The sequence below is a fragment of the Carcharodon carcharias genome, chromosome 12 (genome assembly GCF_017639515.1).
Source record: "Carcharodon carcharias isolate sCarCar2 chromosome 12, sCarCar2.pri, whole genome shotgun sequence".
Classification (NCBI taxonomy): Eukaryota; Metazoa; Chordata; class Chondrichthyes; order Lamniformes; family Lamnidae; genus Carcharodon; species Carcharodon carcharias.
Genome location: NC_054478.1, coordinates 51,116,324 through 51,143,493, shown reverse-complemented (window position 1 = coordinate 51,143,493; position 27,170 = coordinate 51,116,324). Strand labels below are relative to the sequence as shown.

General features: G+C 40.3%; 1 protein-coding gene across 2 annotated transcripts in view; it reads right to left on the bottom strand.

Annotated features, from left to right (window-relative positions):
* LOC121284945 (actin-related protein 3) overlaps positions 1-27,170 on the bottom strand; it is a 58,716-nt gene that overhangs the window by 18,596 nt on the left and 12,950 nt on the right. For both annotated transcript variants that reach the window (XM_041200909.1, XM_041200910.1), the window contains exons 3-6: positions 15,447-15,571; positions 14,554-14,664; positions 11,382-11,477; positions 7,447-7,554 (exon numbers count right to left, since the gene is read on the bottom strand). In XM_041200909.1, coding sequence (XP_041056843.1) covers positions 7,447-7,554; positions 11,382-11,477; positions 14,554-14,664; positions 15,447-15,571 — 440 coding nt within the window. The remainder of the gene's footprint in view (positions 1-7,446; positions 7,555-11,381; positions 11,478-14,553; positions 14,665-15,446; positions 15,572-27,170) is intronic.

Sequence of the window (27,170 nt, the reverse complement as noted above, 5' to 3'; positions counted from 1 at the left end):
CCTGCCAACCTGTTTTTGTCTGTCCATCCTGCCAACCTGTTTTTGTCTTCCTGAAGTCTTTTACAGTCCTTCTCGCTGCTTGCCAAACTTCCCACTTGTGTACCAAAAGTAAATTGATTGTAGTCTGTACACCGAAGTAATAACCATCTATATATACACCAAAAAAGTAAAAGTGGACCTAATTCAGATCCATCAGATATACCACTATGATATACCACTGGTTCCAGTCTGAACAACCATTTAATGACACTTCAACTGATTCCCATCAGGCAAGCTATTTTCCATCAAAATTAAAGCAAGAAGGGTCATATGGACTTGAAATGTTAACTCTGTTTCTCTCTCCAGATGCTGCCAGACCTGCTAAGTTTTTCCAGCATTTTCTGTTTCTATTTCTACTTTCCATCAAAGTTGTTACATTTTCTCTTATAGCATATGCTTGATTTATTTTCCCAAAAAACCTTGACTAATTTTTTTTGGCTATATTGTTCAGAGATCTGCACTAATTCTGCTCTCTTGCACATGCTTGATTTTAATCATTCTTTTGGCATCTATACCTTCAGCTCCCTAGGCCATAATCCTCATTTTTCCTTCTCTAAAGTGTTCTTTAAACAGCTCATGTGGCTCAATGTCAAATTTTGTTTGATAATGCTCCTGTGAAACATATTCGAATGTATTATTACGTTAAAGGCACTATATAAATGTATGTTTTGTTACGTCTAGGTAGTCTTTTCCTAATAAGCGTAAAGGAATCACTTAAAGAAAAGATGCCTAAGGTATAGCTTGTTTGAAGTCACTTTATGATCAGAAAGCACAACTGAAGCAGAGTAGAAATCAGATCTTTAAACCATTAAATACTTTCGTAAGCCAAGTGCTCTAAATAGGCTTATCCAGGTGTCAAATAGAGGTTAATTGCTGCTGCTCAGTGAAGTATGTCTTTAGACTGGCAACTGCATGTAAATACTCAACTTCTCCCCTTAAAAAGGAGCAAGACTAATCAAGGTCACCAAAAAGCTGGAAATAATTGTTCAGTTGTGGCATTTTCCTACTTTAGAAATGTGGTACTTTAGTTAAGCAAGTGAATAGCAAAATACATAATGCATGTTTGGCAAGCAAGTTCTGAAAATACACCAGACACCTTTATTGTCAGTAAATATTGTCGATTGTGCACGCCCAGTTTCATTTATGGCATTGGTATAAGGTGACTCTACTATGAAATGTGGGTATGGTAAAGGATGCTCAGAATCAGCTGGATGGATAGAATGACAAATGAGTGGGTTAGGTCAAGGGTAGAAGCTCAGTAAACAGGAGAAATGCCAGCACAGTTAAAGATAGCCAAGTGTGGGCATTGGAAACAAATACCTCAACCTGGCAACAACTGAAGGAGAAATTGAGAGTTAAAACAGAAAGGAGGAAGAAAAATTGGATGGATTGATAACACCAAGATGTGGACTGAGGGAGAAGAAAGCCAGATAAGAAGCAAGACAATGTCAATGGCCCTACTAAAGCAATGGTGAAAATTGAACAAATGACCCCATGTCACCATAAACGCAATCACTCGGTTACTGCAGATGAATCCCAATGCCTCATACCCTAAAGAACTCTCTGCAGTCAAGTTAACGCTCTCCCTCTGACAACTGAACTCCTCACATCTATGAACACCTGTCCCAATACATACCAGCTGATCTTTTACTGGGGCTAGTAATGCTTGCCACTCTTAAGGCTTGTGGCATTTATGTGGGCTCTGACAAGATCAAGTTAAGCCTGTCCAAAGCTAAACCAAAGTACAGTGTGGCAGCAACATTTTCACTCAGTCAGCTGAGCTCCCAGAATGGCTCAACTTCTTTGCTGGATTACAGTTATTGTCCTTCCATCACCCTAGTGCAACAAATTATTAATTCTCTTGCTCTTAGGAGCAAAGAGGTGGCCAAGAGAAGAAGAGATAATAAAATTTTCATTATTTATAAAACCGCAATGAAGAAAGAGATACCTTTAGTTAATGCCTACTTTGGATTGAGTGTGAAAAATAATGGCATTAACTCAAGTTCTTACTTTTTTCTGGTAAGACACTGGACTTAAAAGAGGATATGCAAATATTGACCAATTGCCATCTCACAAGAAATGATAAGGTTGAAAAGTAATATCACAATGGTTTTCATTTTGCAGGAACCAAACATTAATCTATTTTATTTTACCATTATTGAATGTATCTCTACCAAAAAGAAAACAGTAATTCTTTGGCTAGTAGCCAAGTCAATGACTGTTAGTTCCCCTCCCATCCAGTCCATTGTTCCTCTTTTCATTTTTTCCACTCATTGATTTTATTCACTAGTTCCCGTTCAGTTTTCCAGCATGGTTGCTCTTTACATACCCCTTTTATGCCAGCTGTTATACTCTGTACCACCCTTACTGAATGCCAGCTTCCACAGCAGCTCCTGTTGATTTCTTCATCTCCTGCTTAGCTAGATCTTATGCCTTTCATTTCTCATAGCCACCACCATGTACTCAAGTCAGCTCCTGTTGCATTTCCCCTTCTTTATGAGCTCCCACTGTTCCAGTTCCTGCTGTTCTCCCCTCAGCATCAACTCCTGCTGGCTATTCCAACTCTCCACTTTTTAGTGGAAGCTTCACCTGCTCTTCTTACTTACCCTGGTATCCAAATCCACTGTTCTCCCTTCTCTTACCAAAGGGCAAGAATGGATGAAAACAAACATACAATATATAAAGAAACAAGATAACAAAATTCAGCAGGAGCAAAAAAAAAACACTAGGTAATATTAAGAGAAAGAGAGGCATAGGAAAAATTGTTTTTATTATGACCTTAAGTTTTTCTCAAATATTTCACAATGAACTCCACTGGAGATCTGCATGTAAGATGCTTGAGGGCTCCTGTTCTCCCACCCTTCAAGCCAGCTGGCCCTGGTTACTAGGCATTAGACTAGATCCAAAATCAACAGAATCAGTTAGACCTGTGGTTATCTACCAAGCACAAGACTACAGATACAGAAACAGAACTTCCGTTGTGAGCAGAGTCAAAGATAAACTAGTTAAAAGATATATATTTGAAAGTTTGTACACGTGTATTTATTGACAGCAAAAAATAAACCCTTCCATAAAGGAATGGAGCATGTCAGTTTTATTAGTCGTGTCCACAGATGGGAAAACTGCCAGTGTAACACCCTTATTCAAAAAGGGAGGGAGACAAAAAAACAGGTAACTATAGGCCAGTTAGCTTAATATTCATCATTGGGAAAATAATGAAGGATGTAAAGCAGAGCATTTAGAAATGCTTAATATAATCAAGCAGAGACAGTATGGCTTCATGAAGGCAAAATCATGACAAATTTATTAGAATTCTTTGAGGGTAACAAGCAGGGCAGATAAAGGGGAACCGATATATGTAATATATTTGGATTTCCAAAAGGCGTTCAATAAGGTACTTAAGATAAGAGCCCATGGTGTGGGGGTAGTATATTAGCATTGATAGAGGATGGCCTAACTAATAGAAGGCAGAGTTGGGATAGGAGGGGCATTTTCAGGATGGCAGTCAATAACTAGTGGAGTGCCACAGGGATCAGTGCTGGCCCACAATTATTTGTAATATATATTAATGATTTGGATGAGGGAAGTGAATGTACTATCGCCAAGTTTGTGGATGACAAAAATAGGTGGGAAGGCAAATGGTGAGGATGACAGTCTAGAGGGATATAGACAGGTTAAGTGAGTGGGCAAAAACTCAGCAGATAGACTATAATGTACGAAAATGTGAGGTTACGCACTTTGGCAGGAAGAATAAAGGAGCTGAATATTACTTAAATGGAGAAAGACTGCAGAAAGCTGCAGCACAGAGGGATTTAGGGATCCTTGTGCAAGAATCACAGAAAGCTAGCATATTAGTTCAGCAGGGAACAGGGAAGGCAAATGGGATGCTGGCCTTTATTTCAAAGGGAATGGAGGATAAAAATATGGAAGTCTTACTAAAACTATACAAGGCATTAGTTAGACCACACCTGGAATACTGTAACAGTTTTGGTCTCCTTATCTAAAGAAAGATATACTGGCATTGGAGGCAGTCAGAGAAGGCTCATTAGTTTGATCCCGGATATGGAGGAATTTTCTTAAGATGAGAGGTAGCGTAGGTTGGGCCTATACTCATTGGAGTTAAGAAGAATGAGGGGCAACCGTATTGAAATATATAAGATTCTTAGGAGGCTTGACAAAGTAGATGCTGAGAGGTTGTCTCCCCTTGTGGGAGAGTCTAGGACCAAAGGGCATAACCTCAGAGTAAGAGGTCGCCCATTTAAGAGGGATTTCTTCCCTCAGAGGGTAATGAATCTGTGGAATTCTTTACTGTAAAGGGTTGTAAGTATATTCAAGGCTGAGATAGATATTTAATCAGTAAGGGAATCAAGGGTTATGAGGAAAAGACAGGAAAGTGGAGTTGAAGGTTATCAGATCAGCCAAGATCTCACTTAATGATGGAGCAGACTCAGTGGGCTGAATGGCCTGCTTCTGTCTTATGGTCCACAAGATGATAAAGTGTTATAAATTTTACTCCTATTAAATTAATTTTCTTAGAGGTTGATTAGTAGACCTTTAGCAGTCAGATAATATTTTGCAGGGTTTTTCTGTAACCCAAGTGCAGCATTATATTGTTCAAAGATTCCTTTGCTTGCCATCAAAATTGTAAAAAAAAATTACTTTAACAGGATTTAAGTTGATCATGGACATAGGCAAATGTAGCAAGTGATTTGTTGGATAAGTTTTAAGATCAACTGTCCTTCAAACCACAGGAAATTGCATCACATCTACCATAAAAAACAGCCCACAATAGTTCTCAGAACTACAAAGTTTAACTTGTCAATGCCATTTATGGTGAACTTGTCCTCTTCAAGTAATAAGGAAGGAATAAAAATAAAGGACATCAGCATTTACATTATGGAACAAATTCCCCAATTAGTTGAGTGGAAAACAAGCTTTAAATTGAAGCACAGAGTAGAGTTTCATAATGTGTGATGAGCTAATGAGGAACATATTGTTAAACAAATTAGGTTTTTAAAATAAAAGGAATACAAGCCTAGAAAAATGGCCATGCTGCACCCATTTTTTAAAGAGCTAAAGTGTTTAAGCATCCAATTGGGCAAGCAGGAAGTGCTGTGCCCCCATATTGGAGTGGACAAAAAATGGTGTCCTGGCGCAAGCCTGAGATAGATCATTCTACGGCTCTGTCGTCTTCACTATCCATGAGGTAATATGCACATGGCTAAACAATTCTGCCCATGAAGAGAGTGGCAAAGTTGAAGCCAATATCTTGGAAACTAACCACTGGCTATTCAACATTCAAGATTACACATTTAACTTGTAGAAAACTGCTGGCATCAGTTCACACGTGAATGCTTCCATTTTGGAACAGTGCATCAGCACATCAAACTACAACCCATATTGCAGTGTTTTAATTAATGAATGGTTATTTAGAGCCAAGAGGCTTTTTAATACATCATCCTGAACTGCAGGGCACCCTTCACAAATGACTAGCCTTTGGAAAAAAAAGAGCATCCTGTTGCAATTTCCAAAACTAACGTAAAAAACATTTTTTGGTTTAGGTAAACTTTGAGATCATTCACTTTGGCAAAAAAATTGTCTTACTCAGCAAAACCTCACTTCATGTATAATGAAAATTGGACAAGCACACAATTTCACTGGGATAGGGACTGGAACAGTTTCTTACCCCCCACCCCTACCATCTGCATGCAGCAACAAATAGGACTTGCTAATAAACAGTCAACGAATACTCTCATCAGGATCTATGGATCTATGGAAAGAGAGAAATAGAGTCAACGTTTCAGGTCATCAACCAGAAATGTTAACTTTTGCTCTCTCCACAGATGCTTTTATTTCAGATTTCCAGCATCTGCAGTATTTTGCTTTTGTCTCAGCACAAGCGGTTCACACCACACAGTATACCTGGCTCTCAGTGGAGAGATATCCAATTACTTTATGGGCCTCAATTTGCACATCTAGGAGTTAAAATATAAGTAACAAGGTGAATATAGCTAAGCACTGCATGCCTTTTTAAACTTTTAGAATTCTTACATGTTTCCAGAGTTGTAGTAAAGGGTAAGAGCAGCAGTACTGGACTGTTACAAGACAAGAAATCCATTGAGCACATCTACTCCAGAATAGCAGTAAAGACATTAAACATTCTTATGGAAAATTAATCAAAATAAAATCCTTGTATGTTCTTCATCTATCTCCTTATTCATCCTTTTCTAGTCTCAGCTTTATACTTAAATCTCTTAAATCTGGGAGAAAGAAACAGGCCCAATGAGCTTCTACCAGGAATAATAAACATGAGATCTCCAAGTTGTAGAACAGATGCTGTGGAGGAATTTTTGTGCCTTATAATCGAGGTGCTTTCACCAATGTTAAAGTGGACAGCAGTGATTCCTACACTCCTATATGCTTCACAGACTTGGACGACCTACAGCAGGCACCTCAAAGCACTGGAGAAGTACCACTGGCAGTGCCCTCAAAAGGGCCTCCAAATCCAGTAGCAAGAAAGGCAGTCCAATAGCAGCATACACTCGCAAGCCAACTTGCCCAGTATCAAAGCGCTAATCACTCAAAACTAGGTCTGTTGGGTGGGTCAGTTGCTCATATGACTCACACCAGACACTCAAAGCAACTAAAACAAAAACAGAATTACCTGGAAAAACTCAGCAGGTCTGGCAGCATCGGCGGAGAAGAAAAGAGTTGATGTTTCGAGTCCTCATGACCCTTCTCGAAACGTCAACTCTTTTCTTCTCCGCCGATGCTGCCAGGCCTGCTGAGTTTTTCCAGGTAATTCTGTTTTTGTTTTGGATTTCCAGCATCCGCAGTTTTTTTGTTTTTAACTCAAAGCAACTACTCTATTCAGAACTCTCTCAGCAGGAGACTCCCAAGAGGGCAGCAACAATGCTTTAGGGATGTCCTTAAAGTGTGACTGAAGATGTCAAACATCTTTGCCGATTCATGGGAGACCTGGTTTGTGACTGACCAAAATGGAGGTGGTTTATTCAGGAAACATCAAGACACTGTCAGGAACGTGCAGTGAAGCTGAGGCTCAGAAACCTCCAAACAACCTATCTACCCAACCCTTCAAATATAACCTGCCCACACAGAGTCTGCAGGTCGCACATTGGACTCAGGCATTTCAGAGCCAAATTGAACTGGTGCAGAAGCAAGTCATCCTCGATCCCAAGGGACTGCCTAAGAAAAGAGTTAAGATTAGTTCAGCCAAGCCATAATCATCTTAAGTATCACTAGGGGAAAGCCATCAAATTTTGTTTGAAAAGTACTGTGCAAAAATCAGTTACTTTAACTGTTCGAATATAGAGCTGAACTTCAAACAATCTGTTTCAATTGTGTAGAATTTCAGGGAGGCTTTGATATATTTTGAAAAACTCTTACCACTGGAATGACATGAGTGACACCATCCCCACTGTCTATAACCGTTCCAGTCAGCGTTCGCTCTCCAACTTGTCGAGATGTCCATGAGGCAGCCAAAGCAAGGACAGCCTGAAGATAAACCAAAAATACTAAAGGGTTGTGTTTCAATCCTAAATGAAAAATATTTAAAACAAATTATATTGTAGCTAACATTACTACTTTAAAAATGCATACAATGTGCAAGGACTTAGCTTAGGCTAACTTCTAAATAACAGAGTTTTGATTTTCATTGTTCGTGGAGAAGCAATATGAAAGTAGTACTTTTAAAATATCTGAGAAGCCCACCTTCTCGAAGTTATCTAGACACTATGGTAGAGAAAAACAATCTTTTCTCAATTTTTCTGGCAGCCTGGGTCAAGGGAGCTAATGCATTCTGACTAAGACGGAATGATATATTTGACCAGTCCCAGATCGGAGTGCGAATTCAGGGATGGGGAAGATGCACACAAGTGACAATTATAGTATGGAGTTCAGACCTAATAACATACCGAGTTAAATACCTGCTTTACGATGAAATAAACAGAAATGATGAATGAATTGCTATTAACTATAGATGGTGCCAGGGTGGGGAGGGGGGTCCAGTCAGTTTAAAAGAAGAGCAGGAAAGGAAATTGAGAGCTTACAAAGTGAGAAACGCTATTGGAGAAGTACTTCAGATTAGAAATCAAACCACAGCAAAACAGAAACTGTGAAGGCCAGTTGCCTTGCAGTTAAAGAGGAAACTATAAATGCTTGCACGAAGTACAAAGCCGGATAAACCACTTTTCCTTTGCTTTCACACAGCAACAGGGAAATGACATTCACTAGAGATGCTATCCTACATGAAAAGCACTGAAGTTTAAGATGAGTGTGGGATGGTTACAATAGGAAAAAGTAAGGCAGTTGCCTGTCTCAAGGGTGAAGAATCTCCTGCCACATAGAGACCAGAGAATTGTAAGAAGATAAATCAAGATTGAAATCTTCAGCAGTGTTAAGCAAAGCCTATTCTATAAAACATTATCCAGCAAGCCTATTGTACTCATCAACATAGCACCAATGACAGAAGTACCTAATAATAAGAACTTAATGAATTATAACAAGATACCAGCACTCTTTCATCCCTCTAAAAGACTGTGAATACAGAAAGAAATCTGATAAAGGAATCAGAGCCATTGTAAAGGTCGTTATTATCAAGGAACGACATTTCTCAAGTAATTTCTCAGCAATTTGTGAAAATGGCTGTGGCCTAATGTCCAAACATTATTGCTGCTGAATTTGAGACTATATTTGTCTTAGAGACAGAGATGGGGAACATATCAAGCCGCACTAGGTATAGCTATTAATCATCTGCTGTTGGGCATATTGGAGTGGAAAATGTTGACAAGTGAGAGCCAAAGGTTCAAGTGAAGAAAAACCCAAGACAGAGAGGTTTGCAATCTTATCAATGGAGCGGTTGTACTTCATAGAACAGAAAGACAAAGTTACAGCCACAGGCACCAGGCGACAAAGTTACAGCCACAGGCACCAGGCGACAAAGTTACAGCCACAGGCACCAGGCGACAAAGTTACAGCCACAGGCACCAGGCGACAAAGTTACAGCCACAGGCACCAGGCGACAAAGTTACAGCCACAGGCACCAGGCGACAAAGTTACAGCCACAGGCACCAGGCGACAAAGTTACAGCCACAGGCACCAGGCGACAAAGTTACAGCCACAGGCACCAGGCGACAAAGTTACAGCCACAGGCACCAGGCGACAAAGTTACAGCCACAGGCACCAGGCGACAAAGTTACAGCCACAGGCACCAGGCGACAAAGTTACAGCCACAGGCACCAGGCGACAAAGTTACAGCCACAGGCACCAGGCGACAAAGTTACAGCCACAGGCACCAGGCGACAAAGTTACAGCCACAGGCACCAGGCGACAAAGTTACAGCCACAGGCACCAGGCGACAAAGTTACAGCCACAGGCACCAGGCGACAAAGTTACAGCCACAGGCACCAGGCGACAAAGTTACAGCCACAGGCACCAGGCGACAAAGTTACAGCCACAGGCACCAGGCGACAAAGTTACAGCCACAGGCACCAGGCGACAAAGTTACAGCCACAGGCACCAGGCGACAAAGTTACAGCCACAGGCACCAGGCGACAAAGTTACAGCCACAGGCACCAGGCGACAAAGTTACAGCCACAGGCACCAGGCGACAAAGTTACAGCCACAGGCACCAGGCGACAAAGTTACAGCCACAGGCACCAGGCGACAAAGTTACAGCCACAGGCACCAGGCGACAAAGTTACAGCCACAGGCACCAGGCGACAAAGTTACAGCCACAGGCACCAGGCGACAAAGTTACAGCCACAGGCACCAGGCGACAAAGTTACAGCCACAGGCACCAGGCGACAAAGTTACAGCCACAGGCACCAGGCGACAAAGTTACAGCCACAGGCACCAGGCGACAAAGTTACAGCCACAGGCACCAGGCGACAAAGTTACAGCCACAGGCACCAGGCGACAAAGTTACAGCCACAGGCACCAGGCGACAAAGTTACAGCCACAGGCACCAGGCGACAAAGTTACAGCCACAGGCACCAGGCGACAAAGTTACAGCCACAGGCACCAGGCGACAAAGTTACAGCCACAGGCACCAGGCGACAAAGTTACAGCCACAGGCACCAGGCGACAAAGTTACAGCCACAGGCACCAGGCGACAAAGTTACAGCCACAGGCACCAGGCGACAAAGTTACAGCCACAGGCACCAGGCGACAAAGTTACAGCCACAGGCACCAGGCGACAAAGTTACAGCCACAGGCACCAGGCGACAAAGTTACAGCCACAGGCACCAGGCGACAAAGTTACAGCCACAGGCACCAGGCGACAAAGTTACAGCCACAGGCACCAGGCGACAAAGTTACAGCCACAGGCACCAGGCGACAAAGTTACAGCCACAGGCACCAGGCGACAAAGTTACAGCCACAGGCACCAGGCGACAAAGTTACAGCCACAGGCACCAGGCGACAAAGTTACAGCCACAGGCACCAGGCGACAAAGTTACAGCCACAGGCACCAGGCGACAAAGTTACAGCCACAGGCACCAGGCGACAAAGTTACAGCCACAGGCACCAGGCGACAAAGTTACAGCCACAGGCACCAGGCGACAAAGTTACAGCCACAGGCACCAGGCGACAAAGTTACAGCCACAGGCACCAGGCGACAAAGTTACAGCCACAGGCACCAGGCGACAAAGTTACAGCCACAGGCACCAGGCGACAAAGTTACAGCCACAGGCACCAGGCGACAAAGTTACAGCCACAGGCACCAGGCGACAAAGTTACAGCCACAGGCACCAGGCGACAAAGTTACAGCCACAGGCACCAGGCGACAAAGTTACAGCCACAGGCACCAGGCGACAAAGTTACAGCCACAGGCACCAGGCGACAAAGTTACAGCCACAGGCACCAGGCGACAAAGTTACAGCCACAGGCACCAGGCGACAAAGTTACAGCCACAGGCACCAGGCGACAAAGTTACAGCCACAGGCACCAGGCGACAAAGTTACAGCCACAGGCACCAGGCGACAAAGTTACAGCCACAGGCACCAGGCGACAAAGTTACAGCCACAGGCACCAGGCGACAAAGTTACAGCCACAGGCATCATACTCCTTAAGCAGCATCAAAATTGGTTATGTTTTCAAACATTGTTAAATGTTTGCACTGAACAACTGGTCAATCATCTTGAACAGAATGGCACAAGAAGCGAACAAGAAAATTATGCTACTGAAATTCTGGTCTACTGAATAGGTCTCAATTAGTTACTTAGTATATACCCAGTATATGGGAAAGTCCAAAAAAGCACTGTATGGAAAACTTCTAGCAACTTTACCGATAAAATGTTATGTAAGAGAAAGCTTCACCTTACCTGAACAGCAATGTAAAGACCGGGCACGTTGAATGATTCAAACATGATCTCAGCGGTGTATTCTCTATTTTCTGGCGTATTTAATGGTGGTTCAGTCTGTTGAAGATATCATTCAAGCCATTTAGCAAATTGCAGCTGATGTATCGTATTCGTTCAAATGAGGAGCCGAGGAATTAAAATTTTCTATTGGGCTAAGTATATCAGTAAGTAAATTAATAAAACTATTAGTGCAGAGTCAATCTAGAGGCATTAATTAATAATTTAAACAAGGTCTTAACTAGATTGTAAAAGAGGAAATAGACGGTATTTGCTTTAGATTTGATCAAATAATTATAAAAACTAAAACCAATTTGATAATTTATCATATAATTAAAATCAATGTTCGATTAGTCTATCAGATCTAGAGGATAAAGTTAAAAATTACATACAAAAGGACAGTAAAACTAAAGAAGTCAGGTATTAATTTACTGAAAATTCAAGGGATTTTAGATAATAAGACTTAAGTAAAAACTTCAGTTAACCTCCCTATAAAAAGTGTTGTCAGCACAGGTGAAGTAGTTAATTGGCATAGCTGCTGAGTCTTCAGTTATTTACGTTGTAAGTTTAGCAGTTTGTTAGTAGTCTAATAAATAGAGGTATGGCAGGGCAGCTCAGATCCATGGGGCGGACACCTTGTTCCATGTGGGAGCTCCACAACACTTATCAAGGATGAGAGCCACATATGCTGGAATTATCGTCAGCTGAAACAGCTAGAGCTATGGAGTTGAGAGCTTGAACAGGAGCTTGCATCGTTCCACTGCATCTGCCAAGTTGGAACTTTCGTAGACAGCATGTTTATGTAGTGGTCACCCCGCAGCTTAAGGGTATGCAGGCAGATAAGAGAATGGGTGGCCACCAGGCAGGTAATGAAGGAACTCAAGTGCATCTCGCTCTCCAACCAGTATTTCGTTCTGAATACGGTGAGAGTGCTACATAGAAATCTGGTGTCTTGGTAATAACAGAGACCTGGTTTGAAAAGAAGAACAGGACTGGATACGAAAAGTTCCTGTATACAACATGCTCAGGAAAGAAGAGGTGGGGCAGCAGGACTGATTAAGGAGCTGATGTGCTCGAAGGATCAAGGACAGTATCCATCTGGTTAAAACTAAGAAACTGATGTACCATTACAATACTGGGCATTCTACAAGCCACCAACTAGTGGGAAAGATATAGTGGAGAAAACGTGCAGAGAAAATACAGAGAGGTGCAACATTATAAAGCAGTTAAATTGGGGGGGGGGGGCTTTAATTACTCCTATACAAACTGGAATAATTGGGTAAAGGGCAGAGAGGGGCAAGAAAGTTCCAGAGTGCGTTCGGGGAAGTTTCCAAATCAGTTTTTGCCAGTCTAGTGAGGAAGGAGGCGTTGCTGGATCTGGTACTGGGGAATGTGCTGAGTCAATGAATCAAGTGCCAGCAGGGGAACATTTAGGGCACAATGACCATTGCATAATAGGGTTGAGCTTAGCTGTGGAAAAAGACAAGGAACAATCCAGAAGAAAATTAATTGGGGAAGGGACAACTTCAGTGGGGTAAAAATGGATCTGGCCTAGCTAAAATGAAATCAAAGATAGGCAGGCAAAACTATAACTGAGAGGAGATCGTTCTTCTAAATTTCAAGAGGACACGGACAGGATAGCGGACTAGACAAAATAAATGAAATTTAATGCAGTGATGCGTGCAGTTTTGGTAGGAAGGATGGGGAGACACAATATAAAGGGTACAATTCTAAAGGGGATGCAGGAGAAGGACTTGGTGGTACAAATGCAAAAATCATTGAAAGTAGCAGGGAGAAAGCTTTTAATAAAGCATCAGAGATCCTGGGCTTTATAAATAAGGGTGAAGAACATAAACAATGAAGATGTGAAAAACTTGTACAAAACACTGGTTTGGTCTTAACTGAATTGTTGTTCCCAGTTCTGGGCAGCATACTTCAGGAAGGATGTGAAAGCTTTAGAGTGTGCAGAGACTTACCTCAGTGCTAATACTCAGTTCACATAAGAAAGATTCCAGGAATCAGATACTTCTGTAAAGTGGATGGGTTGAAGAAGCTGGAGCTTTTAGTAACAGAAGAGAAGATTTGATGGAGCTGTTCAAAATTAGGAGGGGTCTGTACAGAGGAGAGAGAAACCATTCCCACTTGCACAAAGATACAGATTTAAGGTGATTGGCAGCAAAAGCAACTCAAGGAAAATCTTTTTTTAAGCAGCGAGTGACTGCGACCTGGACTGCACTGAGTATGGTTCACTCGAGGCCTTCAAAACAGAATTGTTTAGTTATATGGACAGAAAAAAAAAATGGTACGGCTACAGGGAAAAGGCAAGGCCATGGGACTAGGTGAGTTTCTCTTGCAGGGAGCTGAATGGCCTCCTGCACTGCACCTGTTCTTTGATTCATGATTCTATGAATCTGCATGCTTCAAAACCCATTACGTCAATTTACTCCAGTGCTTGGACTAAAAAAGGTGTTTCTATGATATTTCAATGGTAACTCACTAAGTTATTAGATTAGAAGGCCATCAAGAATATCAGATTTGCCTCATCTCTGTTCACAAATGCCTATGGAGAACCTGAAAGATTATAACTTCAGGGTAAACACAATTCTACATTACTATCACTGTTCTGATGAAGGGTCATACGGACTCGAAACATCAACCGCACCCCTCTCTGCAGATGCTGTCAGACCTGCTGAGTTTTTCCAGGTATTTTTGTTTTTGTTCTACATTACTATACATTGAGTTAAGTTTATTTACAAACCAACTAATTGGCTATTTCAGAGCTCATGCTTGCAGAACTTCAGGCATACCTCAGTGCTAATATTCAGTTCACAAAACAATCTTGTTTTCTCAATTACACTGGTGTCTTTTTCTTCATGACCTTCCCAGTTAATAAAGTTCTATAAATATGAAATTATTTTCCTTTTTTAAATGAAAGCAATAGGAGCGATCTCCTTCACTGAGAACATGTTCCCAGGCCTTCATTCATTACTCTTTAGCTAACTGCAACATGCAATGTTGGCCCTTCAACTGAAACAGTTTACTATTGGACAACATACTAGAGCACTAATACAAAGTATTAATTAAGCTTTACATTTGAAGTTACTATTTGCATGCCAAGTGACACAGATTTATTTACCAAAAGGAAGTAATGGTCTTCTGGCTCTGCTCGAAGGTATTTAAAAATGACTTGTTCCATAAATCTCTCCATGAGATCCCAATCTTCAACTATGCCATGGCGAATAGGCCACTGTTGCAGAAAATAAAATTGCACATCAATTTGCTATTTTTAAAATATAATTAATGCCTCAACTAGATGACATATTAAAGGTCTATAGAAAGGTTAGGCATCTAAAACGTAACATTTCAAGTTTAACTGAAGAATCCAGTGCAGGTGATGTGTTTATTTTTGAAGTAGTCAGATAAGCAGGTTGTTGCACTAAGACACAATCCTTCAGTGCCTTCAAATATGCGTAGGCCCAAATTTGCTAGTAACTGGATTTTAAGCAAGCCTAAATTTATTTTACATAGGCTACTTACAGAGAGCAGACGTTCTTAATCATACTACTGATGATTGTGTAAGCAACTTACAGTAAATTTAGATTTGAAAAGTAAATTTTATCAAGTCTAATTTATTCTCCACCTAGGTACAACCTAGCACAGCAGCCATTTCAGTCACAAAACAAGGGATAAAACTGGCCACAATCTTCCGTAAAATTCCTACAAGTTTACATTTTTTTAAATATTGAATGATCTTATGACATGACCATAATCTCAATGAGATGCGCAGAATATTTCATTAGCAAGCATAACTGTATAACCTTCTAAACTCCCAAGTTGTTATTATTCTAACATATCAGGTATTCTCCCATCAAAATAGCGTTTGTAAAAGGACATTGTAAAAAAGCTTCCAGTTTCCTTGAAAGTCAATATCATGGCAAACACTAATGCTAATCTCAACGCTTTTTATTTTCATTGTAAATGAAACATGTTTGTGACATAAATGTGGATACATATAACTACTAAACTTGCCTTTGTTGCATAAGTAGGTTTATCTATTGCTTCATCACCTATGAAGAAATCCAAATCATCAACTCCTTTCATCACCCTCCTTTGTGCTTGGTCACCAACTTTCGCAGACTCCTTGATGGCAATACCTTGGGATATAACGGAGGAAAAGAACAAATAATCTATCCAATGAACTGCAACTATTTATGCAAAGACAAATACACAAAACAATCACTTCCAAAATTCAATGTTTCAATGATGCATACAATTTTAAGATAATTGCACTTTTCTTTTTAAATTTACATTTTGTGCAAAGATGCCCCAGATGCATATACACATCATACAGCAGAAGCCAGAAACAAATTGCACTAATTAGAAATCTTCACGAAAACCTATTTGAAAACAACTTTGAACCTGCTTGGAGTGCGGTTTTGAAACTCTGATACTTGGCATTAATATTCCACTTAGGCCTTTTGGAAAAATAAATAAGTACTGCATTTATACATTTATGATAAATCAGAAAAATAAAACTAGCTCAAAGGGCATTCAGGATTGGAGTGTAATATTACATAAAATTACTAGGCACAAGAAAAATTACAAACTTTAGCTTTTGAAAACCAATCGAACATGACACTAACAGTAGCTGGCACAGACAAAAATTAAATCTACAAATGCTGGGAAAAGATTTGAAACATCAATAAGTTGCCTTTTCTCTTTACAGAAGCTGAGTGACCTGCTCTTCAAACTGACTTAATTTTAAAATATTAACCCGGCCAGAATACAGGAAGGGAACTATTTCTACGTCAACTTGGCTACTTTATAAAATTAGGATGCTTATTTTTAAAATGGACAAGGTTTTACCCTGACTAGCCACGAACCATACCAGAGGGATTTCTAACCTTCAGAAATTAGCAGGCACCTCATTTTCTTTAAAGAAGTGCTAACGCCCTCAGTGACACCAGACAATTAAGTTCTAAAGAAATGCAGCAATCCCCTTTACATTTCTAAGGCAGAGCTCCGACCAAAGGAAGCAGTATGTCTGCGAAGAACAAAAGGGTCCCCGACTCCTATTAAACGCCTCAAGATTCCAGACCTGGGAAAATAAATTATTTGTCCAACACCAAGGAGAAGTGGGAGGTATGTCACATGACCTCCCCAAACTGCCAGAATATATAATATTGGCATGTGGAACTAAACTCAGGCAGTCTACCATTTTACCATCTAACAGGTAGCAGCAGAAAAACAGATAGCCCAGGTAAACCGCCTAGCCCTCATCTACACAGAACTACTGGAACATTGGAACTTCTGTATCTGTGCCTTTAAAATGAATTCATCTCTATGTGCCTCTTCCCATCATGGAAGTCCTCGCTTAAGGGAAAGACTGATCACCCTGAAACAGTCAGCCTGCTACCCTCTGAAGAAATGCGCCATTGGGATTTTGATTCTGGACTCAGATGAAACCATAACTTTTAGTTTTATTGTGGACTTGCCCTGTACCCCTTTCTTTCCCTTATTCCTCTTTTATTGTATAAGTGCAGAGAGGGGCGGACATTGCAAAACTCCTTACCGCATTGTGTGCGCAAATTAAACCAATCCTCTTATTTTACCTTATCTCAAGTTTGCTGTGGGGTTATTAACAGAGGATTGGATCACTCTAAACCGAAGGGCTGGGGAAAACACACCCCCACTTATAAAGGGGGAAAATCAGAAATCCAAAATGCCTATTTACAGATGGGTAGTGAGAGAAGAAATCAGGGCTGTTTAAATTACTCCCCCTCCTGTCCGTAACAATATTAAAACCATTCCTCGCACATTAATTTATTTCGGTTTGAACTTGTGTTCACCTTCGCTTTTCAATATGGCGAAGGGGAGAAGAAAAACAAAACTGGTCTGAGCATTTATAACCTTTAGACAATTTACAATAAATAAAATATGATCTTTTCCCACTGAAGTTTAAAACATTTTTGCTACAGCAACTGCTGGAGGACCAGCCTGACAATTCTTCATTTCAATTCAAATATATTTAGGCGCAAATGCTTCATAAAAGTCTGTCAGACAGTGATCATATATGAATATCTCACATCTGACAATGTCAACCCTTAACGAGTGGTCACAATTATGAACCATACACACACAAATGAAACAGTGCACAAATCCAACATTTGAAGAATTAAAATGGATTATAACTTCCCACTTAAATGATTTACATATAGTGAAACCATTTCCTGTAATAACTTACAAGGTTTAAAAAGTTCACATCTTCAATTACTGTTATAAGAACTGTGTGCATCTTGAAAAATAAGGCAAAACCCTAAAGTTGCAACATGCTATTATGTATATTTTAGCTGGTATAAATTACCTACTGCAAGAATTTTGATCTTGGTTAGTTGAAACCTCAGTACTTTTAGAGGTAAAGTGAAGGAAATGGGTCTTAGAAAACTGTTCCATGGTTCATCATATTATGCAAGTCCATTACAAAACTACTGGTCTGTTAGAACATGTTTAAACCTCTTCTCCTGAAGATGGTATGCATTGTTCCAAAGGTTCTAACCTTTATTGTTCAAACTCACAAATAGGTGCAAGGGAAAAATAATGGAAGGTGTTTCGGCCCTTGGATTATTATCTCAGGAAAACAGTCAATCCCTTTAGGAAAGGATGAAGCAAGGAAGAAAAATAAGTGGAAAAAGGAAAAAATGAACATTAAAGAGGGTAATCATAAATGGGAACTTTTCAGACCAAAATAGATTGAGAGAGTATCCAAGGACTTTTGGATCCATCATATTTTCAATAATTGATACTAATACCTTGAATGTCTATTGCTGAGAACCTGAAGGACAGGCTGGGCTTGATAGTGTTTTTTTCTTCTATATTTTTGCAATAAGGGCTACTGATCCTAACATGGCAGGTTGAATTAAAACCCTAATTGCCCTTGAGGTGGTGGTGGGGAGCTGTCTTTTTGAACTGCTGCAGACCACGTGGTGTAGGTGCACCCATAGTGCTGTTAGGAAGGAAGTTTCAGGATTTTGACCCAGCGACAGTGAAGGAATGGAGACATATTTCCAAGTCAGGATGGTCAGTGGATTGGAGGGGAACTTCCTTCTGGTGGTATTCCCATGTATCTGTTGTCCTTGTCCTTCTACATGGTAGCAGTTGTGGGTTTGGACGGTACTGCCTAAGGATCCTTGGTGAGTTTCTGCAGATGGTACACATTGCTGCCACTGTTCAGTGTGGAGGGAGTGAATGTTTGGGGATGGGGTGCCAATCAAGTGGACTGCTTTGCCCTGGATAATGTCAAGCTTCTTGAGGCAAGTGGAGAATATTCCATCACACTCCTGACTTGTGCCTTGTAGGTGGTGGACAAGCTTTGGGGAGTCAGGAGGGGAGTTTCTGCCACGGGGTTCCTAGCCTCTGACCTGCTCTTGTAGTCACAGTATTTATATGGCTAGTTCAATTGAATTTCTGGACAATGCTAACCCCCCAGGATATTCATAATGGGGGAATTCAGCAATGGTAATGCCACTGAATGTCAAGAGGCGATGGTTAGATTCTCTCTTGGAGATGGTCTTTGCCTGGCACTTGAGTACGAATTTTACTTGCCACTTGTCAGCCCATGCTTGGATATTGTCTCGGTCTTGATGCATTTGGAATGTCTATGATTCTTAACTTTGGACTTACAGAAGGCATTAGATAAATTCCCTCAGACTGTTAGCAGAAATTGAATCCCATTGAATTAAAGCCGCTGGGATTGAAGGCAAGTTATTGACCTGGTTAGGAAATTGGTTGAGTGGCAGGTGGCAGAGCAGGGATAATGGACAGTTACTCTAACTAGTAGGGTGTGACTAGTGAGTCCTGCAAAGATGTATGAACATAGGAGCAGGAATAAGCCATTTGGCTCCTCAAACCTGCTCCACAGTTTTGTCTGCTCTCCTCTCCTCCCCCCCCCCCCCAAATAACCCTTGACTCCCTTGCCTAACAATCTGCATTGGGGCCTTAACCATTCACCCTGTTAGTGATTTAGATGATGGATTGGAAAGCCACACATAGGCATTTGCCAATGACACAAAGACAAGCAGCAATGTAAGCAGTGTAGATGGTAGCATAAAGTTACAAAGAGATATGGATAGATTATGTGAACGGACAACTCCGGCAAATGGATTTCAAAGATGACAAATGTAAGGTCACCCACTTTGGGCCTAAAATGGAGATAACAGGATACTTTCTAAATGGACAAACATTACAAACAAGTGAAGATCCAAAGAGGCTTGGGGGTCCAGGTACATAGACCATTAAAATGTCATGAACAGGCACAGAAAATGGTCTAAAAGGTTAAAGAAATACTGGCTTTTATATCTAAACATGTAGAAGTTATGTTGCAGCTATACAAAATCCTAGTTAAACCATATCTGGAATACTGTGAGCAATTCTGGGTACTGCACCTTTGGAAGCATGTACTGGCAACATAGGTTTACCTAGGCTCCAAGGGATAAGCTGCAAAGAGAGGTTACACAAACCTGGAATTTAGAAATTTAAGGCATGATTTGATCGAAGCTTTCAAGATATTAAGAAAAGCAAGGTAGAGTGGGGTGGCACAGTGATTAGCATTGCTGCCTCACAGCTCCAGGGTCCTGGGTTTAATCCCACCCCAGGTGTCTGTCTGCATGGAGTTTGCACATTCTCCCAGCATCTGCACAGGTTTCTGTCAGGTGCTCTGGTTTCCTCCCACCGTCCAAAGACGTGCTGGTTAGGTTGACTGGCTACTGTAAATTGTCCACTAGTGCATATGTCTGTGTGTGCGCATGAGTGTGTGCCCTGTGATGGACTAGCATCCCATCCTGGCTGAACACCGCCTAGCACCCATTACCTGTCAGGATAGTGTCCCACTGCCGCCCTGAATTGGATGAAACGATTCTGGAAAAGGCGAGTGAGTAAGATAGGGTAGATAGAAACCAGCTGGGGCGCCTATGACTGGGGGCACATTTTTTAGAAGTTAGTGTCAGATCTTGATTAGGAAACATTAACACATAATGGTAGAAGTCTGAAACTCTTCACCAAACTTTAATTGATGCTAGATCAATTATAAATTTAAAACAGAGGTTGATAATACTTTTGGATAACAAAAAATCTAAGGGATATGGGAAAAAGGCAGGTAACTGGAGTAATGTCTCAGATCAGCCATTATGTAATTGAATGGGGGAAACAGATTTTAAGGCCTAAATAACCTACCTTCCTATTCTGAGAGGTGGATTCTACAGCAGAGAAACAATAACAAGCGTGCAATATTCTACATTTGGTTTGATTATGACCACTGTTGTAGCTATGAACCGAATCTGTTCACGGATGGTGGTCTGTATAAAGCATAAAATGTGAAAATATTCTAGCTCCACTGGAGCAAGGCTGTGCCCAAAGACTGCCCATGACCATAAAAAAGTGACTGCTTACATTTGCCACTGAGTGTACTACTGCTTTTAGGGGAGCCTTTGAAAGCCACTCGAGACTGTTCTCCACTCTTCTAGCAGCAACAGGGCTGTAATATAAAGAGGGCATCAGAACCTCCTCCCAATAAATCCCTTCAGGTTCTTGCGATCAAGAGTTGAAAAATTGATTCTTATAAACACAACAGAGAACTATAAAAGACTACAGATTAGGAGTGAATCATTTCTTCAATTTAAAGTAGATTATTTTGAAACAGACCACTAGCAAATATAGATCACATTTAAATATATATGATAAATTGGTCCTCTTTTGCTGGGTGCAATTAAAAGTAATGAAGGAATCAAACTTGTGCTTGGCTTGAACTGTAACACACCTACCAAGTAACATTGCAACCTCAAGTTTTTGCCCCACCCAACTAAAGAATTCAAAGAATTATTTTAGTAACAAAATGTATATATTGCAACAAATGTAAAAGAGGTTTCCATTACTGATTCTCCCTTCTACTTTTCAACTTTGGTGGGTAGCAAATGAAGCTCATCAGCCTGTAGATTATCTGACATCAACCAAGTAGATTCAAGGAGAAAGGATTATTTAATTAAATCAAGGAATACTGGCACTGTTCCTCCTCAGGGATGCAAGTGTCACTACATTCAACATTTAAATCTCCTGGTGCTTGTGGGTGGATTGAAATCTCTCTACACTTTTGGATTATGTTCATTGTTACTGGCAGCCACTTTGGATTTTAATTCATGGACATAACTAAGATTCACCTGGTTGTATTTATGATGCAGTCATATTAATCCTTGCATTGTTTTTTTTTGAAGAGTACAAAACTAACCTTTGAAGTCTGCCTTCAGCTGATAGCAACATTTTAATTGCTTTTATCTCCAAAATGGAGAGCGATAGCAAGCTAAAAAAAACAATAGCTCAAACAGTTTAAAATTGAGAGAAAAAGGTTAGAAAAGACAGGCTAGATCATTGTAGGTAGAAAAGCTATTAGTAAAAATGAACAGATAGAAAGAATGGGAAAGGGGGAAATAGTTTTCGTAGGATAGAGAATTTCAATGTATTTCAGTAGATTTGGGATGATATTACAGCAATAAAACCATGCCTGATATTAGAGTAGTTTTATTAAAAGAACTATTTTCACTGTCGTAACACATTAGCTGAACAGTTAAACTGGTCAGCAAAGGGCAATTCCCTGAATTAGCTGACAGTCTGAGATTTAACTTCCATTACATATGGCAGTTTTAACGAACATGGTTTAATTTCTAATCACGTTAGAGACCTAAATTGCATAAGTTTTACAGGTAGTTGTTTCAGGGCCACTTATTTTACATATGCTCAGTGCTGACAAAATAGTATTCAGTAAAGACTAAAAACCTAACTAAAAAAAAAACTAAGCAGTAGCCATCTCCTATGGAAAACTACATAGAGTATCATGAATGTAAAAATACCATATATTTGATAATAGAAACAGAAAATAGGAGTAGGCCATTCCACCCTTCGAGCCTGCTCTGTCATTCAATATGACCATGACTGATCTTAGAACAAATTAAGTTTACAGCTTAGCTTTGCATTAGAAGATAGATCTTTTTAAGCTTTTACTATTTTCTGTCATGATAGACACACCCAGTTGAATGAAGTTTTTGCGTGATCTAAAGCTACCTTATAAATCACAAGTCATTCCAAATTACCCTCTCCACCTTTTACATACAGTCTGCACTGCAGAGCAAGGAAAATGCAGAAATGTGATATCCCTATGTTGTTATTGCTGTACTCTAAGACTTGAACACAATCAAAGCCAACAGCGGTACCAAGAGAGGGCTGCATGGACGGAGATACCATCCTTAGGTGAGAAGTTAAATAAGGGCTTTGTGTCTGCTTATTATGCTAGATACAAGGGAAGCATCAAGTTTTCCTTGTCAATACTCCTCCCTCAATCAACAGGGCAATGAAAACAGACTCAGCTAGTTATTCATTTTGTCGTGTTATTTGTGGGGTCTTACTGCATGACAACATTTGCACAATGCTGGCTGCACAACAAAAGTAATATATTGGATGAAAAGTGCTTTTGAACACCATGGTGTCATGTTAAGTTGCCATATTAATCAAAGTTTCTTCATTCTTAATTATTGTATGCATCTACCTTTTAAATTTAATCTACATTTTGATAAACGCCATGAACCAGGATTTCACTTGTACATGGAGAAGGCATATAAAAGATCTGAATACAACTCATTTTAAATCAAGAGCAAATAGCTTTCCCTATCCTATATTTGATGGCAGAGGGGAAAATTGGCCTGAGAAAATGATTCAGATAAATCTGAAAGTTTGCACAATTTGCAAAGCTGATGCAATGACAATTATCTAAAGTTCACGCTACTGAAGTACACCAGAACGAAAGCCTGATCTATTACTAACAGCGCCTTCAATTTCAGTAGCTGTTGAACCCTAAAAAGTGGAAACTGTTACTTAAGATTTGAATTATAAAGGAGAGTGATGGATGTTTTCTTCAAAAATACCTCAAAAGTTAACAGGTTGGTTTTTCTACAAAGAAATCCGTTAAAAGTGCAGTTTAAAAGTACAATTCAGGAAATTTGGTTGTAGTCATATATGCAAGTTGTTTCCAGGTTTTATCTCCAATTTGCTCTAAGTTCACCAATCTCAGTTAAGGCAGCAGTTATACTACAATTAGCTTTAGTATCCTTGAGCTGGAGAAACAGAGGAAAGCATAAGTACAAGTGCACCAAAGCCAGAAATGGGCTCGGCTACAGTTTCCCTGCCTCTTCAACCCCTGTAAATAACTTGCTGACACTCCTGTCTAGGCTTTGGCAATAACAGCCATCTAAGCAACAAACCAGAGGGTGCCTGCTGCTCAAGCTAACAATCACAGCAAGAAGTGAGTGCCTTTTTGAAGGGCAGAAGCTTATTGAAAAATAAAAATGTTGTAAAGCTAGGGAGGCAGAAATTAGGACAGAGGAATTACAATTGTCCCCTTTCAGACATGCGGTTCCTCTTAGGGGTAAATACCAGTTTATCAGTTTCCATTCGAGATGCAGAAAGGAAACTTATTCAAGTAATTTTACACTTGATAACTTAGTGACACATGAAATGAGTGCTTTTCATTCTAAGTATCAATGTGATGATAGGGGATGTTCTGACTGTGGTGAGGATAAGACTGCAGGTTGCAACATTATAGAAGATCCACTAACACTGGTCAAGTGGATCATGCATGCCATTTAAAGATACAAATTGCTGATGTACATCTGCACGACTTCTCCTGATTGACCTCTAGAAGCCCTGACTTGAAACATTAGTGCTAAATATTATACAGCTGTCTGGCAGAATGTTCACATTGCACATAAGGGAAGTAGTTCTAAGTCACAATGAGTTGCCAACAGATTTTAATAATTAGTACCCCGCAATAAGTAAACATGCTGCAATCAATCTTAGCCTGTAGAAGATGCATTAAAGACAGAATCTCCGAAGACTTTATCAATCAGCTTTACCTCATGTATCATATAATTCTTTTACCTTATTGAACTGTACTTATTTCTAGGGATATTCTCTATAGCAGAGGCAATAACGGTCTGTAGCAGTTTTAACACAGCCCCCTTCCTTTCCAGGTGGGCGAGTTGAGTTTGATCGAGCATTATTTTTTCTAAATTCCGTACAGATTGTGAATTTACAGTTCACATCAAGCTTGTAAATACAGTCAGATATTGATAGCTCTTGTAACTGTTTCCATTGCCCAAGAAATCAGCATATTTGTTCATCTGAAGTAGCTGCACCAGAAAGGAAATATGGGTGTGATGTGTGTGCTATGAGTCAGTACATCTGTGGCCTGTTCAGAAATGCTTCTAAGCCTACATCATGAGTTTCAAGAAATAGTTTGCTGGCATGATGGCGTAAAGTTAAAATTGCATTGATAAAAGACTGAACTTACAGTAGGACTTTTGAATTGTCTATGGCTACTTAGGCAGGTTTCTGGGCCAAATGCTGTTATGTGCTTTTCCCCCACCGATTCTAATACAACTGCTTTCATGTTTCCACCCTCTTTTTAAGTATCATTGTCTTTTCAAAGATTGAACCAGGTTTCAAAATGCCATGTTGTTTGTGATCAGGAGTGTGTCTTGGGTTGTATAATCCCAAGACCAACTGTTACCCTATCAATAACACTGCACCCTGAATCATAGAATAGTATAGTACAGAAGGAGATTACTAAAATCCTGATGAGTCTAATCCCAGGGGATCCACCCACAAATTTGTGTTAAGCAAAGCTTTGCGAAAGCAGAGGCCCCATTCCCACAAGAATGCATCTCTTTGTAACCCAATATGCCTGTAAATGAGGTCTATGTCAAAACCAACAGATCCAAATGCCAAATGAAGACAGAGTAAAACAGCAAATGTTGAAAAAGTCCTCATTCAATTTGTTCACTCTTTACAACAGTCTGGCCTTGTAAAAGGCCAGAGTTTTACATTGAGAAACCTTGGGAGTTAGCTCTGGAAATGCTCCGTAATTTTTTGCTGGTGAGTGTGCTCTCTTCAGAAGTGTATGATAGAGTCCACCATGTCATCTATGCAGTCAGTCACGTTTTCAGTGTTTTTGTGCTACAGTGTGAAATCGCAGAGCATCTGTTGTCTTGGCGGCATTGGCTGGGGAAGCAGGTAGGCGAGTAGGCGGGCATTCATTGGACTCTTCAGGCTTATCGGCCTCCTTGGGTCCCATGATTTTGCACTCCTATAGTCTAACTCTGCTATGAATGGTCAGTGCCATCACATTATAAGCTTAGACAAATTTGGTTAATTTGGGGTTACCAGTGCGGAATTTTGGCTTATCACAAGCATCATTCTGAGATGTGCTATTCTGTTGGTGGGAATGATACATTGATTTCGACATAACAAGACTTGTGTTATCAGAGTTTTACTCATCGCCATTTCACTAACTTGGCATTCTCAGTGTCTCTCTCATATTTCCAAGGTAGGAACTATTGTACTTAGGGCCCAACTGCAACAGGCTAAACTGCTGCAATTTTATTCAAAATTTATAGAATCAATAGGAGAATACACATTGCATAGCACAATAAGTATAAAATTGTCCATATGGGATCAAACTTTCCTTTAATCTCTGGCATTTCTTCAGGCAGAAGTTTTTGCTGTTTTCAACAGTGCAATGCTTAGTTAAAAGGATCCCCTCCTTTTGCTAAAGGACTCATCAGCTTTGTTCTGTCAAGATTCAGATTCTCTTTTACCAGGGGAACTTTAATGCTTCTTTTTTCAAAAATGCCCTTCGATGTAATCAGACTGGTGAAATAGGTTGGCAAATGACAGATGAACTTTAATGTATATAAACTTAGTGAAGCATTTTGGTAGGGAGAATGGGGAGTGGCAAAAATTGGTGAAATTTTAAATGGGTACAGGGGCAGAGAGATCTGACAGTCCACATACATAAATTCTTGAAATTGGCTGTTTAAAAATACATCCAGGATGATTGGTTTATGAATGGCAAGAAAGTACAAAAGGAAGGAAGTTATGCTAGACCTTCAAGTCACTGTTTAAGCCCCAGCTGGAGTCTTTGGGAAGAATGTCAAGGTGTTTGAAAGGATGCACAGGAGATTTACTAGAACGATAGAAGAAAAGGGTTTCAGTTATCTGGAGACCAGGGATTCTGGAATTGTTTGCCTCAGCACAAGACAGTTAAAAAGAGATTTAATAGAGTGAACAAAATTATGAAATTTATGACAGAAGCAAGATACTGTGGATACTGGAAATTTTAAATAAAACAGCATTGGAAATACTCAGCAGGTCTGACAGCGTATGTAGAGAGAGAAATAAAGTTAACACCTCAAGCCAAATGCGACTTTTCTTCAGTAGACACTCTTCTGAAGAATCATATTCAACTCAAAACATTAAATCTGTTTCTCTCTCTCAGATGTTGCCAGAGCTGCTATGTATTTTCAGCACCTAGCTTTTAATTATAAAAAGCTATGTTTTGATTAACTAGATAGGGATAAATTCTACTGGCAGGAAGATTGGTAACCAGAGGACAAAGATTGAATATAATTCACAAAATAAATCAGCAAGACAGAGGCAGTTATGTTACAGTCCGGAATGCACAGAAAGTGTGGTGAAAGCAGATACAATAGTTAATTTCCAAAAAGGAACAGGTAATGTTTTCCTTTGAGTACACAGCAAGTCTATGGGGGAAAAGGCTGGGATGTGAAGAGCCATCTCTGGCATAGTAGGCCAAATGGGCTCCTCCTGTGTGATAAAATCCTTGATTAAGCTAGACAATGGGATTGCATGTTTGAT